This window comes from Ranitomeya imitator, chromosome 3, assembly GCF_032444005.1.
Source record: "Ranitomeya imitator isolate aRanImi1 chromosome 3, aRanImi1.pri, whole genome shotgun sequence".
Taxonomy (NCBI): Eukaryota; Metazoa; Chordata; class Amphibia; order Anura; family Dendrobatidae; genus Ranitomeya; species Ranitomeya imitator.
Window position 1 is genome coordinate 381429825 of NC_091284.1, and position 17918 is coordinate 381447742.

At 38.6% G+C, this 17918-nt stretch overlaps 1 protein-coding gene across 1 annotated transcript; it reads right to left on the reverse strand.

Moving 5' to 3' along the window:
- Positions 1–2251: 2251 nt before the first annotated feature.
- On the reverse strand, positions 2252–17276 carry LOC138670011 (gap junction beta-3 protein-like). Its single transcript, XM_069756972.1, has 2 exons — positions 17165–17276; positions 2252–5265 (listed from the first exon to the last, which is right to left on the reverse strand). The coding sequence occupies exon 2, from the start codon at positions 5249–5251 to the stop codon at positions 4445–4447; it is 807 nt and encodes a 268-aa protein (XP_069613073.1). The 5' UTR covers positions 5252–5265; positions 17165–17276; the 3' UTR covers positions 2252–4444.
- Between the last annotated feature and the right edge of the window lie 642 nt (positions 17277–17918).

A 17918-nucleotide genomic window follows, 5' to 3' on the forward strand; every position in this document is an offset into this window, starting at 1 on the left:
CTCGGTGGTTATAACTGTAGTCTTGCAGCGCTGCAGTCCTGGGTTCATATACCACCAAGGACAACATCTGCAAGGAGTTTGTATGTTCTCCCCATTTTTGTGTGAGTTTCCTCTTGGGTTCTCTGGTTTCCTACTAAACTCCAAAGACGTACTGATCGGGAATTTAGATTGTGAGCCACAATGGGGACAGCATTGATAATGTCTGTAAAGTGCTGTGGAATAAATTGTGCCATATAAGTAAGCATAATAAATAAACTTCCCTGGTAGGTTTTACTGTTTAGCATTACACAGATACCGTAAAGTGAATAACCTCAACGATTCCTATATGTCCTGTGGATATTATTCATGATCCATTAGGACATTCCCCGTCACTTCATTTCAACATTTATGCTATGATACTAGTCACTACTCACGGACTAGCCATGAGGCAGAGTGGTCAAGAAGTCCGAGGCAACAGACAGGAAAGTACATCATGAACAGAAGGAAGAGACAAAGGCATAGTCAGGTAACGTTCCGTGGTCAGAATACCAGAAGGACAGAGGAGCAGAGCAGAAGAGGTTAAACAGATGGATGGTCAGAACGAGGTCCAAAGTTAGGCAACTAAAGATCTACCAACAAAATGTAAGGCACAGAGAGACAAACCACACATTAGCTGAATGTATGTTTGGTAGAAATCTTGTAGTAGCAGCCCAGGTAAGCAGCCTCGCAATCACCAGGGATAATGAACACCTGGAGACACCCAGCGCCAATCAGTCTCAGATTGGACAGCTGAACTGTCAACACACTGACAGCTTAGTACGCTCCTGCATCATACAGGACGACTGAGCTGTCAAAGTACTAACAGCTTCAGCACACCCCTGTACCAGAATGGACTGCTTAGCTATCAGTAACTGCATCCCAGACACACTGAGGGGTGGAATTGTGACAGTACCTTCTCTTCCAGGGCAGCTACCGGATCCTCAGGCTTTCAAGGAAATTTTAGATGAAACATCCTGACTAACCACTTGGCCTTCATATCTCTTGCTGGGACTCATAATTCCCCAGTGGAAGAGGTATTGGAGGGAATTTCAGATCCTACAAAAATTTATAACCCTCTGAACCTCATACTCCAAGCCACCATCTACCAAAACCAATGTCACCAATTGACCACCTCTAGGACCTAATATAGACCAATAAACTTTGGACCCAACATTGCCGACAGCACTGTAAGTTTAATGTTCCTAGATGACAACCAAACCTTAGTACCAATCTTAAAAACAGGACCCACTGAAAGTCTTCTATTGGCCTTCCATTTTTGGCTAATCAGATCCGTCCTAATATTCTTTTGAACCTCCCTCCAGATATCCCCAAGTCTTTGTACGGCGACCTCCACCCCAGGACATTCAGAACTAATCCTAGAAAATTCACCAGAATGGAGATGAAAACTGTAATTACAGAAAAGCGGTGAGGTTCCAGTGAGAGATAAAAATGAAGACAAACTCTCCTGCAAAAATGCCACAAAGCACCTTTAAATTTGTTCCTCACAGTGCGAGTCCGGTTTATATAGGACAATGCACCATCTAAAATGATGTTTTCTTGCACTGTGCAAAGGTGATTAGCAACCTCTTACTCTGAAAGATAATCACGAAACAAGCTATGATTCTAGCCAGAGGCAGAGTGGTCAAGAGGTCCAAGGTCAAAAGCAAGGAAGGTACACCATAAGCAGAAGGAAAAGACAGTGGCGTAGTCCGGTAACATTCTGAGGTCAGAATACAAGGAGGATAACTGAGTCTAACTGATTAGGCAATGAAACATCTACCAACAGAACGTAAGGAACAGACAGACAAACCACACTGTAGCTGAATGTACGTCTGGGAGAGGTCTGGGAGTTACAGCCCAGTTAAGTAGCCTGGCAATCACTTGGGATAATGAACACCTGGAGACAGCTAGCACCTCCCAGTTTCAGATTGTGTGGCCAAGCTGTCAATCAACACACTGACAGCTCAGAACGCCCCTGGACCAGACTTGACGACTGAGCTGTCAGTAACTGCATCCTAGACACACTGAGGGGTGGAACTGTGACATTTGCACTAGAATTTTACTTTTTAGCCATATTTAAACCTAAAATTCAGACTATGAAAGGTGCAATAGATATACTACAATTTCCAGCTTGCATTTAATATGATGTCACTGTTCCATTGACATTTTGTACCATATATTAATAACTTCCTCATTCTCATACAAATGCAAAACTTCATATTAAAAACAAATGTCACTTCTTAAAAAAATGAACTTTTAATAAAATATACAAAGTTTTATAAATAATAAATACAAATGGATTAAAAAGAATGGTCTTGGAACTTGGTATAACAGAACAACTGTTCTTCTGCAGTGTCACTCATCTATCACCCAGCGCTTCTTGTCTCTACCACCAGTGTGTAGCTTTTATTTATCCATCAGTTAATTATTTTACAACTGTTTGTGGTCTTCTCAGGACCATATGAAGGTTGGTGGAGGTGTCCACGAAATAGAATTTGGTGGAGAGATCCTCTTTTTCTTATCTGTGCCATTCAGTATCAGTCACTTCAAATTAATCTTCAGTTTTAGATGAAGAAATCTTCCCTTAAAGGGCCTTTGAAGTGAAAGTCTATTTTGTAACATGGGAGTAGATCCTGTTCCTGGGCCACTTGTGTGTCTTTTACACTTGAGTGCTGCAAATTGGATATGCAGGCTGCATAATATTTAATTAGCCCTATGGTGGTGAAACTCCCATATCTGGCTGCTGAAAGTATCTAGCAAGTGCCTAAGGAAAGTATGTGGTAAAGCTCCCTTCAGCCTATAATCCAGCTCTGGATATACATTTTAATAATAGTTGTTAATATTGTTTTAAATTTGTCTGGCAATTCTTGCATAAATGTGGGTACTTTGTAACAAGTTCAACAAAGGAAGAAAAAAGCAATTGCCTTTCCATATTATTATACCACACTTGTCCATTGTTATACTGTCCATCAAAAATAGATCTACAACATTTTTGAAGAATAATGCCTAGCATAGTAGCTGTAAGATATAAAACATTGCACATTATAGACACAATTTAATTCATACTCTATACAAGTTTAAGCAGAAACAAAACGATCCCAAGCAGCAGGTCATCTGTATGTGGAGTCCTTTCCGATCTTCACGACTCCTAATGAGGATGAACCCTGTTTTGACAGAATTTGGAAGATCTTCTATTTCTCTGTAGGACCAGTCTCACCCCTTAAAGAAATTGTATGTGAAGAGATGTCACCAATATCAGTCTTGTTTAACAAGGTAGGGTCCAATTAATTTAGTATCATAATAGTAGAATGTGCTTTTTGTTGCTTAACTCTCAATGTTCTAAGTAGTTAATTTACATCAGTCCAGTCTATGTCAGCATATATACTGCAGTAGTAAACATAATACTTTCATTTGAAGGTGTCTATTAATGGTTGAATAGCATCAATTTTCACCCATAACTATGATATGCAAATAAGTACTCCCCCAGAAGAAAGAAAACTGTCACTGTCATGCCACTTATTGCAGATATCTCCCTAAATTTCAATGTCTGACCCTTTAATGAGCCTTAGAGCACAACTAAAGGAACATCTTTGAGAGATTTTAGCCAATAACTATCTATCCTGATTCACCCATATTTATGACCATTTGGTTCTATAGCAGCTTCTTTCCGTGGAGAACAAAAAAGATTGGGCAATTAAATTAGATCAGACTGATTCATCTCAACCTCATCATCTGTCAAGTCAAAAGGCCTCAATACACAACATAATGTTTATGAGGATTTTAAGTTATGAGCCAAACCAGAGCTTTCTCTCAAACATGAGAGGCCTATTATTAAAAGGTCAGATACTGGAACTACCTGCAACAGGTGATGTTAAACAAGTGTCTATCTGTCTTCTGCCTGAAAGCTAATTTACATACTTTTTCCTAGGGAGCATTTCCTGGTTTATATCACTCCCTATCCCCGCTAGTGGTCTCCACAAGGAGAAAAGGCACTAAAAAAGTACACAGATCCAACCAAATGAAATGCATTTTGTAGGGTTTCCATAAAATAGAAAAATTCTTTGTCTTGGTTTAGTTTTAACCAATAGCGATCAAAATGTTCAATGTTTCAATTACTTCACGAGCAGACAGTATTGTGTTTCTTTTATATTGTCCTACAGTCTTGGTTGAATTTTCACCGAAATTGCTAATAATGTTCCATTGCATTTCCATTGCGGAATGTTACGTCCCTTGGAAAATGTTAGCTAATCCATATTTGGATTTTTTTTGGCATTTCTGCAAGTAATAGGTTTAATAAGACTCCCAGTGTCACGTCTAGAGGTATTTTAGATTGGACAACTACCAAAAGAGTAGAGAGTTCAAATTCTGAAACTTGTGTCACTTGGGTTGATTGTTGGTTAATATATTTTTAAAACTCATGGACATTTTACATAGAAGTTAGATTTGGTGCAGACGCTCGAAGAGACTCCACAATTTTGTTAAGTGGTTTCTTCTCTGAAACTTCCAAATGAATATGGCACTGACACGTTGATGCTCTGCTGTAGGACACGGAGTGTTTGTTGGTCTTCTTATACTTGTTCATGCAACTGATAACTCTTTTAGAAATGAGGTAGAATATCTCACAAATACTTAGGATAATGCAAATCGCTGAGGCTGCTACCATAAAATAAGTAAAAACCTTCTTCTCAGTAGGTCTAGCAATGTAGCAATCCACAATGTTAGGGCAGGGATCCACATTAGTACATTTAACAAGTCTTGGCAGGTCAAAGCTATCCCACATTTTATGAAGGATGTACAGAAATGTGATTTCTATACCTGTTTTGAAGAAAAGACTAAGAAGGTAGGTCCACCACAGACCACCATGCTTCTTGCCTGTATTTTCATACAATTTATGACAGTTATCTCCATTTTTTAGTCTGTTCTTTTTTTCTCTATCTTCTCTGTAAGCCACATGCATAATGACCAAAAGTGAAGGGCAAGTCACAAATATGAGCTGTAGAGCCCAAAGCCGGATATGGGAAATAGGGAAGTAGTGGTCATAGCAAACGTTGGTGCATCCTGGTTGTCGAGTGTTACAATCAAAATCTTTTTGTTCATCTCCCCATACTTTCTCTGCTGCGACCACATAGACGAGAACTCGGAATACAAAAACGACTGATAGCCAGATTCTTCCAAATGCTGTAGAATACTTATTCACACCACTTAGGAGACCTTGAAATGTCTTCCAGTCCATGTTGAACTAGCTGCCTAAAGAGACAAAAGGAAATAATTGTATTAACTTAGAATAGGTCAAAGAAAAATTTTACTATAAAATAAAAACTTTTAAACAGTATATGTATGAAACTGATGACCCAACTAGGCTCACTTTTGTGTCCAGTGTCCTCAAATGTGTTAGTTGTGTCCTTGAAAAAGATACAACTGTAAATATGAACCCAGTCATATATGTATATACAGAAAGTGTAGTTGATGCCTCATGTTTTCCTCTAGTCACATGTTATTCTATCATGATTATACTTTCTTAGCATTCCTGAGATGGTTTTTATTCCTGTTACATTAGCTGTTTAGCTCTAAGCATAGTCATCAGATCATTATAATATCTATATATGAGTAGAACATGTTCATATGCTAATTAAATCTGATGGCAGACTCGATAATAGTTTTCAGTCCTACTGTATGTTGAAACTCACTAAGTGTGTAAACTGTAATTCTGGCACCATGCTCATGTTAAAAGTAATTACTATTCCCATTACTATTCCTCAAAAGTAATGGAACCTTGACAAAACTGGTACTTTGCATTGAATTCCTCAAATTGCATAAAACATATGGAATACAGCACGTGCCATGACATTCAGTTTTGCCTGATGCAACTATGACAAGTCTGGCCAGTCATCGTATGCAACAGATGACATAGCTTCTTGCATTCGACTATGTATTCTAGTCCAATTTTTTTTTTGTTTCTCCCTTTTTATTTCAAGATTTTACATTGGTTTTCTATCATTAAAAAAATTAAAAAAACACAATGCACCACAGTGTTACATCTTATACAGTTGCACTGTTATGTCACAATCATACATAAGTGGTATTTTTTGTTATCAAAAACATCAATATTCACAGTTTCTGCAATCCACATATTAAGTAGTGATGGACGAGTATACTCGTTGCTCGAAGTTTCCCAAGCACTCTCGGGTGGTCTCTGAGTATTTGTAAGTTAGTTTTTGTTGACGCAGCTGCATGATTTACAGCTGTAAGCCAGCCTGAGTACATGTGGGGGTTGCCTGGTTGCTAGGGAATCCCCACATGTATTCAAGCTGTCTAGCAGCTGTAAATCATTCATCTACGGCAACAAAAACTAAATCTTCAAGCAATAACAAATACTCGGAGACCACCTGAGCGTATACTCGCTCATCACTAATATTAAGTATTACTCTTGTGTAATGCTATGTCTAAAAAGACATAACTAGAGAAAAAAATATATATATAAAAAAATAGTATATATATATATATATATATATATATATATATATATATATATATATATATTAGATGGTGGCCCGATTCTAACACATCGGGTATTCTAGAATATGCATGTCCACGTAGTATATTGCCCAGCCACGTAGTATATTGCCCAGCCACGTAGTATATTGCCCAGCCACGTAGTATATTTCCCAGCTATGTAGTATATTGCCCAGTGATGTAGTATATTGCCCAGCCACGTAGTATATTGCCCAGCTACATAGTATATTGCCCAGCTACGTAGTATATTGCCCAGTGACATAGTATATTGCCCAGCCACGTAGTATATTGCCCAGCTACATAGTATATTGCCCAGCTACGTAGTATATTGCCCAGTGACATAGTATATTGCACAGCGACGTAGTATACAGCACAGAGCCACGTAGTATATTGCCCAGCCACGTAGTATATTGCCCAGCCACGTAGTACATTGCCCAGCCACGAAGTATATTGCCCAGTGACATAGTATATTGCACAGCGACGTAGTATACAGCACAGAGCCACGTAGTATATTGCCCAGCTACGTAGTATATTGCCCAGTGACATAGTATATTGCCCAGTGACATAGTATACAGCAATAACAAATACTCGGAGACCACCTGAGCGTATACTCGCTAATCACTAATATTAAGTATTACTCTTGTGTAATGCTAAATTAATTTTTTTCTCCTGTGTGTAGAAAGAGAAAAGAAAATGGAAGACATAACTAGAGAAAAAAAAATATATATAAAAAAATAGTGTATATATATATATATATATATATATATATATATATATATATATATATTAGATGGTGGCCCGATTCTAACACATCGGGTATTCTAGAATATGCATGTCCACGTAATATATTGCCCAGCCACGTAGTATATTGCCCAGCCACGTAGTATATTGCCCAGCCACGTAGTATATTTCCCAGCTATGTAGTATATTGCCCAGTGATGTAGTATATTGCCCAGCCACGTAGTATATTGCCCAGCTACATAGTATATTGCCCAGCTACGTAGTATATTGCCCAGTGACATAGTATATTGCACAGCGACGTAGTATACAGCACAGAGCCACGTAGTATATTGCCCAGCCACGTAGTATATTGCCCAGCCACGTAGTATATTGCCCAGCCACGTAGTACATTGCCCAGCCACGAAGTATATTGCCCAGCCACGTAGTACATTGCCCAGCCACGAAGTATATTGCCCAGTGACATAGTATATTGCACAGCGACGTAGTATACAGCACAGAGCCACGTAGTATATTGTCCAGCTACGTAGTATATTGCCCAGTGACATAGTATATTGCTCAGTGACATAGTATACAGCACAGGGCCACATAGTATATTGCCCAGCCACGTAGTATATTGCCCAGTCATGCAGTATATTGCCCAGCTACGTAGTATATTGCCCAGCCCTGTATGTCACAGGTTAAAAAATAAAAAATAAACATACTCACCTTCCGATCCGAGGGCCCCTTGTAGCGCGCGGCTGCTGCCATCTTCCGTTCCCAGGATGCATTGCGAAATTACCCAGATGACTTAGCGGTCTCGCGAGGCCGCTAACTCTTTTGGGTAATTTCGCAATGTTAGGCTCGGCGGACTACGGAGGGTGAGTATAGCAGGTTTTTTGTTTTTTTATTATTTTTAACATTACATTTTTTACTATTGATGCCGCATAGGCAGCATCAATAGTAAAAAGTTGGGGACACACAGGGTTAATAGCGGCGGTAACGGAGTGCGTTACCCGTGGCATAACGCGGTCCGTTACCGCCGGCATTAACCCTGTGTTAGCGGTGGCTGGAGGGGAGTATACGGGAGCCGGGCAGTGACTGCGGTGAGTAAGGAGCGGCCATTTTCTTCCGGACTGTGCCCGTCGCTGATTGGTCGTGGCTGTTTTGCCGCGACCAATCAGCGACTTGGATTTCCTTGACAGACAGAGGCCGCAACAAATGAATATCCGTGACAGAAAGACAGAAGGACAGAAAGATGGAAGTAAGCCTTAGACAATTATATAGTAGATATGTACTATCTTAACATTAACTGCAGAGAGAAATTGACTTTTGTGCCAGGTTTTCCAGTTTTTGTGGAGCTTATGGTTTTGTAAGACTACATAGATGCATATAGTATTCATTACTTGGAGTACCTCTTGTATGTGTGGTTGGTCTGGCTTTTTCCATTGCCTCGTGATAACTAATTTAGTCTTCTATTTTTAGTTATAACAACCACAGCAACAATAATATACTGCAACAACAGATAATTTTCAACTCAAAGACCAGCATTACCCTACTACAAATATAGTGCATAGTAGTTAACGTATCTACTACCGCTACTTGTATCTGAGTCTGTCAGGGGTTGACCCATTGACTTCTAACATGTATCTGATACCTAATTGTATTATGCTTTAGTAACCCAGAGACACTGGCATATAGGAGTCTATATTGCTAATGGTAATTTCGTCACTGCACGTGTCAAACTAATTGTGCACATGGACTCCAACTTTAAAGGAAGAAATGAGGCCATGTGCTGGGGTGAGGCCTCTCTCATAGCAAATTCTTAGTAAGTACGAAAGCCAGGTGTTGAGGACTATGAAAGAGGAAGAGAAACACTAAAATGCAGGAAACAAATAGTTCTGTACAGTTGTTATATCACTACTATGTTTTTATGTGGTCGCAATTATTATGTCTGTATAGAAACACACAAAAATAAAGAAAAAGGTAGCTATATAAAATGAGTCATGCACACTGAATAACAATTACGGTAATATAGTTTATTAGGTGAATCAGTACAAATTATCCTTGCAACAAAAAAACATTTAAAAACAATTAAAAAGTTCAAAATAACACAAAACTAAATACAAGACCTACCAAAACATCATGATACGTGTTGGGGTCAAAATTCCCCTTATCTCATCATATAAGATTACAAACATGCTAGCGTAGAAAATACAACATATCACATACTGTGTAAAGTGCCATGTACAAAGAAAATCTGTGCAAGTTCTAAAGGTCCAAGGTAATAAATCAACCAGAGTAATAAATAAAATATCAATTTAATATGTAAAGCTTAATGTGTGCTTGTGTGTGTGTGTGTGTGTATGTATGTGTGTATGTCCGGGATTGGCATCGGCACCATTACAGCTATAGCCACAAAATTTTGCACAGTCACACGTCTGGACCCCGAGAGCGTCATAGGCTATGTTGTGAGGCAAAATTTTAAGCCCGCGCTTTCCAATTCACCAAACAATTTTGCCCCTATCTACATAATGGGGAAAAAAGTGAAAGGAAAAGTGTTGGAAGCAAATTGACAGCTGCCATATGCGAACAAGGGGGACTTAAAGAATGAGAGCGATGGCGCCAAAGAGTATATACCATACAGTTGCTAAGGTGGGGCCCCGACATGGGATACTCACCACATACGGGGATATGAACACACACACAAAATGTGCCACACACTACCACGTGCTTGAACACATATACCACTCTCAGCACACATTTCACCACACATACACCAACCTCGCCACATAAAAGTCGAAACACAAAAGTCACAGCTCAAAACTCGCCACGCGCAAAATTCGCCACATGCAAAACTCGCCACATGCAAAACTAGGCTCACGCAAAACTAGCCACACGTGCAAAACTCACCTCATGGAAAACTCGCCACACGCAAAACTTGCACACGTGGAAAAATTGCCACAGCCGCCATCTTCCACAAAAGTTGCAACACATGCAAAAGTTGCCTAATGCAAAACTTGCACATACTCAAAACGCACCACACATAAAACTCGTGCAAAACTCGTCATGTGCAAAACTTGCTGCACACAACTTGCTACACTAACCTGTCACATGCAACTCAACACACAAAAAGTTGCTACACGCATGTGGCCACACGCAACTCAACACACACAACTTGACACATGAAACTCGCCCTAAAATACACACAAGTCTGGTATTATCCTTCAAAAATAAAAATCTGATTAATAAGCAGACAAACTGCAAGAGCAACAAATGTGCCCTATAGGAAATACGGCAGCTGTCAGTCACATGACCTGTCTATTATGTGTATGTGTGAGCTAATATATACTGGCAATTTAGCTTACAAATACTGAGGTAAAAATACTGACCAAATAATGTGTGAACAAGGTCTAATACAGGAGGAGATAACATACGGGTACATACTATATACGGGGAGATGACACACAGGTATATACTATATATAGGAGCAGATGACACACAGGTATATACTATATACAGGAGGAAAAGTCTTACAGGTATATACTATATACAGGAGGAGATGACATACAGGTATATACTATATAAAGAGGAGATGACACATAGGTATATAGAGGAGGAGATGACATACAGCAGGTATATACTATATACAGGGGAGATGACATACAGGTATATACTATATACAGGAGATGACATACAGGTATATACTTTATACAGAAGAGATGACATACATGTATATTCTATATACAGGAGGAGATGACACATAAGTATATACAATATACAGGAGGAGATGACATACAGCAGGTATATATATTTACAGGGGAGATGACATACAGGTATATATTATATACAGGAGATAACATACAGGTGATAAGGGAGATGACAAACATTTACATACTGAGGGGAAAATGAGAGGTGTGAGTGCAAAATGAGAGGAGTGAGGAAAAATAGTGGAGTGATCGGAAAATGACAGATGTGAGGTCGAAATGACAAGTGATAGGGGGGTATGAGAGGAGTGAGGGGGAAAATAAGAGGTGTGAGGGGGAAAATGAGAGGTGTGAGGGAGAAAATGAGAGGTGTGAGGGGGAAAATGGGAGGTGTGAGGGAGAAAATGAGAGGCGTGATGGGAAAATAAGTGAGGTGCTATAACTAACCACAGATATTTGCTATGCCCAGGCATCGCTGGGCTCTTCAGCTAGTAAATATATAAATAATAACTTTTACCAATGTGAATAGTACAAAAGAGTGATGTCAAAGAGGAATAAGGGGGTATAAGGTAGCTCCACGCTTGTCATCACAAATGTGACTTTCCCAGGGGTCACGTTTGTGTTTGCTATCATATTATGAACTTTTAAGAATTATTTGGTACTGGGATTTTCTTAGTAAACATAATAAAAGGTTTGTATTGATAAATTACATTGCATATCACAAAATGAGTTACAATTACGTTAGCTACAATCAAGTCAATAGTCTCTTATCGCCATTTATATTCATATAGAAAGAAACATCACACCCATTTAAAATAAACACATAAAATAGATTGGCCGTTTTAATATCAGTAATGACTCTGATAGCCATATTTGCTTTTGAAAGTGCACTGTCTGTGAATGGTTTTTTTCTAGGACTATCAAGTCATATGAGAAAAATAAATATATTCTGCAGCCAACTACTGTTCCCAGTCAACGGAAATAGTTTTGGTAATTCTTGGCTGATGGACATTCCCTCTCAGAATTACTGTACTGCCCATAAGGCATTTAGTTCAGGTCAGGAGACCCAGTTTTCTAGCCAGGTCATGCAATCTGATCACAGTCCACGTTTCATGGATGTGTGAAACCTATGGTAATTGTAAATGTTATTGCACTGAACATGGATAAAGGTTGTGGTGTATCTAAAATAATAAAATACAGTTGGAAATACAAATCATTGGTTTGTCCTTGTGTGGGTTGTTAGGCAGCACAGGACCAAATTATAGACATGTAAGCACAAATTCTAAGAAAGTTTCAGAAAAAGTGTATTTCTAGAGAATATCTCTATATTGCCATGTATTACACAGTGTTTTTTCTTGCGGATTCTCATAGAATACAATGTAAAAAATTGAAGTCACAATGGGGTATAGTACAATAACTTAGCAGCATCTGATTTCATATTAAAAATCCTTGCTGTCATTTTTGGTTGTGTCACTGACCGCCGATCCGCCTCGTCTTTTTTCTTTTTAACTGTACAGGGTGGGCCATATATATGGCTACATCATATATAAATAAATAATAATAATAATATTTGTGGTTTTCACGGATAGCAGACACAGATCTTAAAGTCTATGGGCTGTTCACATGTCCGTGTGTTTTTGTGAACCAAGTATACCCTCAAAAAATAAGTTATTGTTCGGAGTCACAGATCAAACTCACCAATGCAAGTCTATGGGGTACGTGAACGAATCGGACGGCAGAATGATCATATCTTAGTTGCATTCTAAAGCTGTCAAATTTTCACTGACAGTTTGCTAGGAGGTGATTAAGAAGCTTTCATTGTATTTTTTTTTTTTACAAGAAAGACTGAGAACACATTGATAGTAAAAACTGATGTGCAAACCAATCAGTGATGAAAATCTTACAATCGCGCTATCCAAGTTAAAAAAAACGGTTATCTGAATAAGACCAAGTAAATCAAAGCTAGTTTAATGATTTTTTATATGGACCTATGCACATTTACTGCTTTTAAAAATAATGCGTGATTATAAAGATATTTATATTTCATTATAAGTATGGTGCCATAAGAGTTAGTGATATTGCCTAACTTGTGTCTCTTTGTGGGTAACGTAGGTGGTCGAGCATGAGCAATCTTTTTCTTCTCCTGTTACTGTAGCTGCGCTCAGCTATAATAGCATAACCCTCCATCACAGCTGACTTTGTAACAATAATACAGTGATAATATATGCAGAGCTGGTCAGCATGGAAGAATCTAATTTTACTACCATGTGCACCTACCGTGACAGGAGACAGATGACTGAGCAAGCGCAGTGAATCTGTCTTGGTAGCCACACACAGCAGTAACATTAGATTCCTCCATCTTGACCGGCTATGTATGGCATGTACCATCACTATATGGTCTAATTATTAACTCATGTAAAGGAGTCTCATTTTGAACACTATTAGGCTAGGGACACCCAACCATTTTCTCTCCATCTGAGAAAATCAGTCCAATTATGCTAACTAAACTCTGATCAGAGTGTGATCAGAGTGCGATCCAATTTTTCTCCCAGGTGGAGAGGGAAAAAAAAGTTTCTCCACCTTCTCCATTATGTCAGTCCGTGAAAATCAGACCACACTTACATAAGATCCTAGAGCGGTCTGATTTTTTTTACGGACTTATAGACATGACTGGACAAGTGCCCTTCAATTCTTTTAGACAAATTGTGCATGCTGCTTCTTTTTTTTGCCATTTGAGTAGTCTGAGGAAAAAATTGGACAGTTCTATAGATCAACATGGGTTCGACTGCTATTGGTCAAAACCACGGATTGCTATCGTCCGATTAAAATGAGATTAGGCAAAATGGGATTTGGACGGGGCCATATACTGTAATGGTGGTGGCAGTGTGAACTTGCGTTCTGATGTGCATCATTTTCGGGAGTGTACGCCTACTGTAGTATAGTGAGTGTTCATCTCCAGTAGGCGTATACATCTGAAAATGATGCATGATAGGACGCATGTTCACTCTGCTGGCACCAATATAGTCTAGGGCCTCATTCGAGCATACGTCCGAATCCCGTATTGGGGGTTCAGAAGTAAGCCCCGGCAGGGCCACTGAACGAGTGCCTGAACGCAATGTCAAAGCTCCCTTAGCCATCCAGCAGTGCTGCCAGGTTGTGACTTGTTGAGTTCCATGCATTTCATCTTGATGACACAAAAGGTTACATTGCTGCACCTTCAATCAGGTGCACATTATATTTGGCGAGGAGTGGAGATGTTAAATGTTTGCTTACTGAGAGGCCAAAATATGCACTGGAGACAAGCATCTGGGTGTACAGTTTCATTCACCAAACTTGCTGGGCAGGTTTCTGCAAAAAGTATTCTTTACACAGACAAAGGGAGAAATCAAGAGAAAAGTGAAGAAAACGTTTTAGAGGCGAACTTTGTAACCATAATGCTCTTTCTGAGGTGTGTAGCTTATTCTTGTCATGTTGTGACCTCATCAGAAATTCTACTTTAGGTAATGAGCGATGCTAAATAATAAAATAGATGAAATAGGATAAGGGAGTTGGTGTTTTCATTATACAAGGTTAACCGATCACTAAGCTTGAAATTGAAGCAATCTTGTATGGGCAACACCCTTTCTTCCATGCTTTTATTTCTCACGCCCTAATATACAGACACAATACAAGATTGCTCTTTGAGGAGATCCTACTGTTTGTATTTAGTCTGAGTAGTTACTGGCCATGATAGAACTTTGCAGCTAAGAACTAAGAAGCTTTATAAATTTGACTTCAATAGAATTTCTTTAGCTATTGTATTTATAGTTAAGGTCTTGCACTCACGTTCTGTAGAACATTTTTTGGGGAGAGAAAGATAAATGTATAAAGGCCTTTAGGCACCATGCACCTGGCCAAATAATGGCCCTGTTCAGAGAATTGTATACTCTACTGTACCTTTTAATGTCTCCATGGTAAAAAAGGGCATCTATAGTATTTTTATGTATAAATCTGATGGAAGGAGCAATTCTCTTTTAAAAACCATAGGGCATGCAAAAGAGCCTCCTTCCAAGAAGACGACCTTGATCTACAGACTGGAGGTTGAGGCGAGGTCTGATCTTGTTACGTATCCAAAGTCTAGTTTCAGGATTAACATTGACTTACAATGTTTCAATCTCCGATAGGTGGCATCTTTTATCTTCTTAGAAGGGAACTAGATTGTTTTTTTTTGTCCGAAGGAGCATTACATAAGGCATGATAATGATCTACTACTATCAGAGTTTTTAGCATAGATTCTTAAAGCATCTTGCATAGCAGACTTAGAGACCTTTAACACACATCTATCAGACACTTCTTCTAATACATGGTTAACGTAATTTATAATTTTGCTTTCTTTTTTTTCCTGTTTGACATCTACCATAGTGAATCCTGCCCAACTTTTGTTGCTGACTTATATGTTTATGTGCATACATTTACTCCGGTACATACTTAGATAATATTTGTCATGGTGACCCCTAGCAACCTCCTCCATCCTACTTATCTTCACTCCACTGTCCACTGTCCCCTGTTCATCCCAAGGATGTTAATGCTAAGATATCAACACCTTGTACAATAAATAAACCTGAATTTAAGAAATGACTAGGAGACTCGCCATGAATTATACATGCAATATATGCAAAATTTGCTAAAAATGCTTTGCCATCATTAAATTTGCAATTACATTGATTATATATGTAGCCAACCCTCCACACAGGAGAATGCTGATATTATGGAATATCAAGTTACCCCAGACAACTAGTTAGGTTTAAATGAGATAAATGGAAGGACATATTGTAACATATTTAGATTAGAGAAAGACATTGTAAGCTGTGTAGTTTTTGATCCTGCTCAAAAGTTGACAGTGGAAACAACGAGCAAGGACTTTAGTGATGCCATGTGGAGAGGGGACAGACTCCTTTCTCCTCCTGTTGGCTGAACATGCTCTTTTCTGTGCTATATAGAAAGTGTACATGTTGTCATTGCTAAAGGCATGATAGCTCTGAGGTCAAACTGAACATCTACTTAGTGGTCTTTGGATTTTTTGCTCTATGAAAATACTTTACTCAGTGGCTTTGACTTTATAACTATAGGCTATGTTCCCTTTGGATGGATTTGAAACCATCTACTGGGCTAAAATCCCTAGGCCAATCCGACCACTATTTGTACACTTTTGATGTAGGTTGGGTTTCCACCACACACTTCACATGAATTCAAAAATTTTTGTGCAAATTTTTGGTATCCTCCCCAAAACAAATCTGACTCAAAAATAAGCAGCAGGAACCTTATTCACAAATTTCACAGATGGGGTAAATGTGTGGCAGTGCAAACTGGAAAACCATTGCAGCCTGGAAATCGTCCAAAGATATCACAGATCAGATTTATCTGCTTTATGGAAACACACTCTTAATAGGTAATCTAATAGTTGGATAAAGTGCGTTTTACAATATCATATAACCATATTGAGTGTTATATCATATATCAGAGATCACGCATTTACAACAAAAAAAAATACAAAGGATATTTACAGTAGAACAAAACATAAGGCTGAACACAGCACTCCTGTCATCCATGTGTGCCCCTCTGCCTAAAATGGTTCTGTGTAAGTTGAAGAAAGAACATAAGATGGGTGCCAAATGATATCTTCTGCTCAGTTTCCTTTAGATGATGATGCTTTATAAAACTTCACTTTCTAAAATGAATGCAAGTTGGTACAGAAGTTACAGTAACGGTGTAGAGTTAATGATTCTTTAAATCCCTATCTAATACTGTTCACAATTGCATACTATTGGGGCTATATGTGAATAATCGGTGCTGTTCAAACTCCGGTCAAATTCCTTTTACTGTGCAATATAATGTGTCTTTATCTACGGCTCTGTTTACCTCCCTGGTTTACAATGTTTTTTGCATTCTCAAAACTACAAAAAGTACTTCAAGCTTGAAAACATATATAAAAAAACATTTAACTTGTATAAAAGTGATGATAGAGGACTTTGGTGAGTCCTGTATATATCAGCTGATCCAGATATACTTTTCAATGCAGACACAGCAGTACATATACATCGAGAAGAAACAACTTGACAAATGAGGCAAATGTAGCACTTGAACAAGTCCGAAAACTCTCAAATGTTAAGGTTATATGCCTTCTAAGATTCACAATCCCATAACATAAATGTTAATGGCTGGGGTCCTACCTGTAAGGCAGAGGTTAAGAGAAGGGTCCCAATAGGTTTGAATCTAGTAGTATTACACAGTCACAGTGCTGTGGCTTCTTCAGATCTTTCCTAGGTGTGGCCAAGGAAATACCTGAACAGGTTACATCGTGTTAAGAAGCAGAGACCTAAAGCAGGTGATTGGTCCAGAGGGAAAGTAGAAAATCTACTATTTGCGTAATCTCCTAGAAATTATTCATAGATATATTTCTCTGTAGCCAGTTTGCCAAGAAAATAAATTAAGTAATGGATAAATTAGTAACTGTGTGGCCAATGAAGTTGCTTTATAACTTGTTCTTGATGTGAAAGTAAGTCAGGTATATTAGAACACTACACACGTACGCACTTTGGCAAATTCTCACACTGAGAAATTTAACAATGGTGAAGGAAAGTGTGAAAATTCTTCTATCTTTATAGCTCACATTATACATTCAGTTATGTTTTGGGTGCTGACATTTTTGCACAATTGCCGCAGAACCCCGATATGCACATAATGAACATGAAGTTAGGCAGCACTAACCCAACCAGAGAAAGGAAAATCAGAATAATCCAGTAGTTTACTTGCTTACATAGATATTATAAGGTGAATTACATAGAATGATTATTGATTGTACCAATGGTAATTGATAATAGACTAGTTCAGGAGTCCCCAATCTGTGGCAGGGGAGCAACATGTGGACCCACGAAGTGTGGCATTCGGCTGGCTACCAACTTGGTGCATTAGCACAAAGTCTAG

What these genes read in the sequence shown, in the direction of transcription:
- LOC138670011 (XM_069756972.1), bottom strand. Translation starts at nt 5,251, where the DNA reads ATGGACTGGAAGACATTTCAAGGTCTCCTAAGTGGTGTGAATAAGTAT.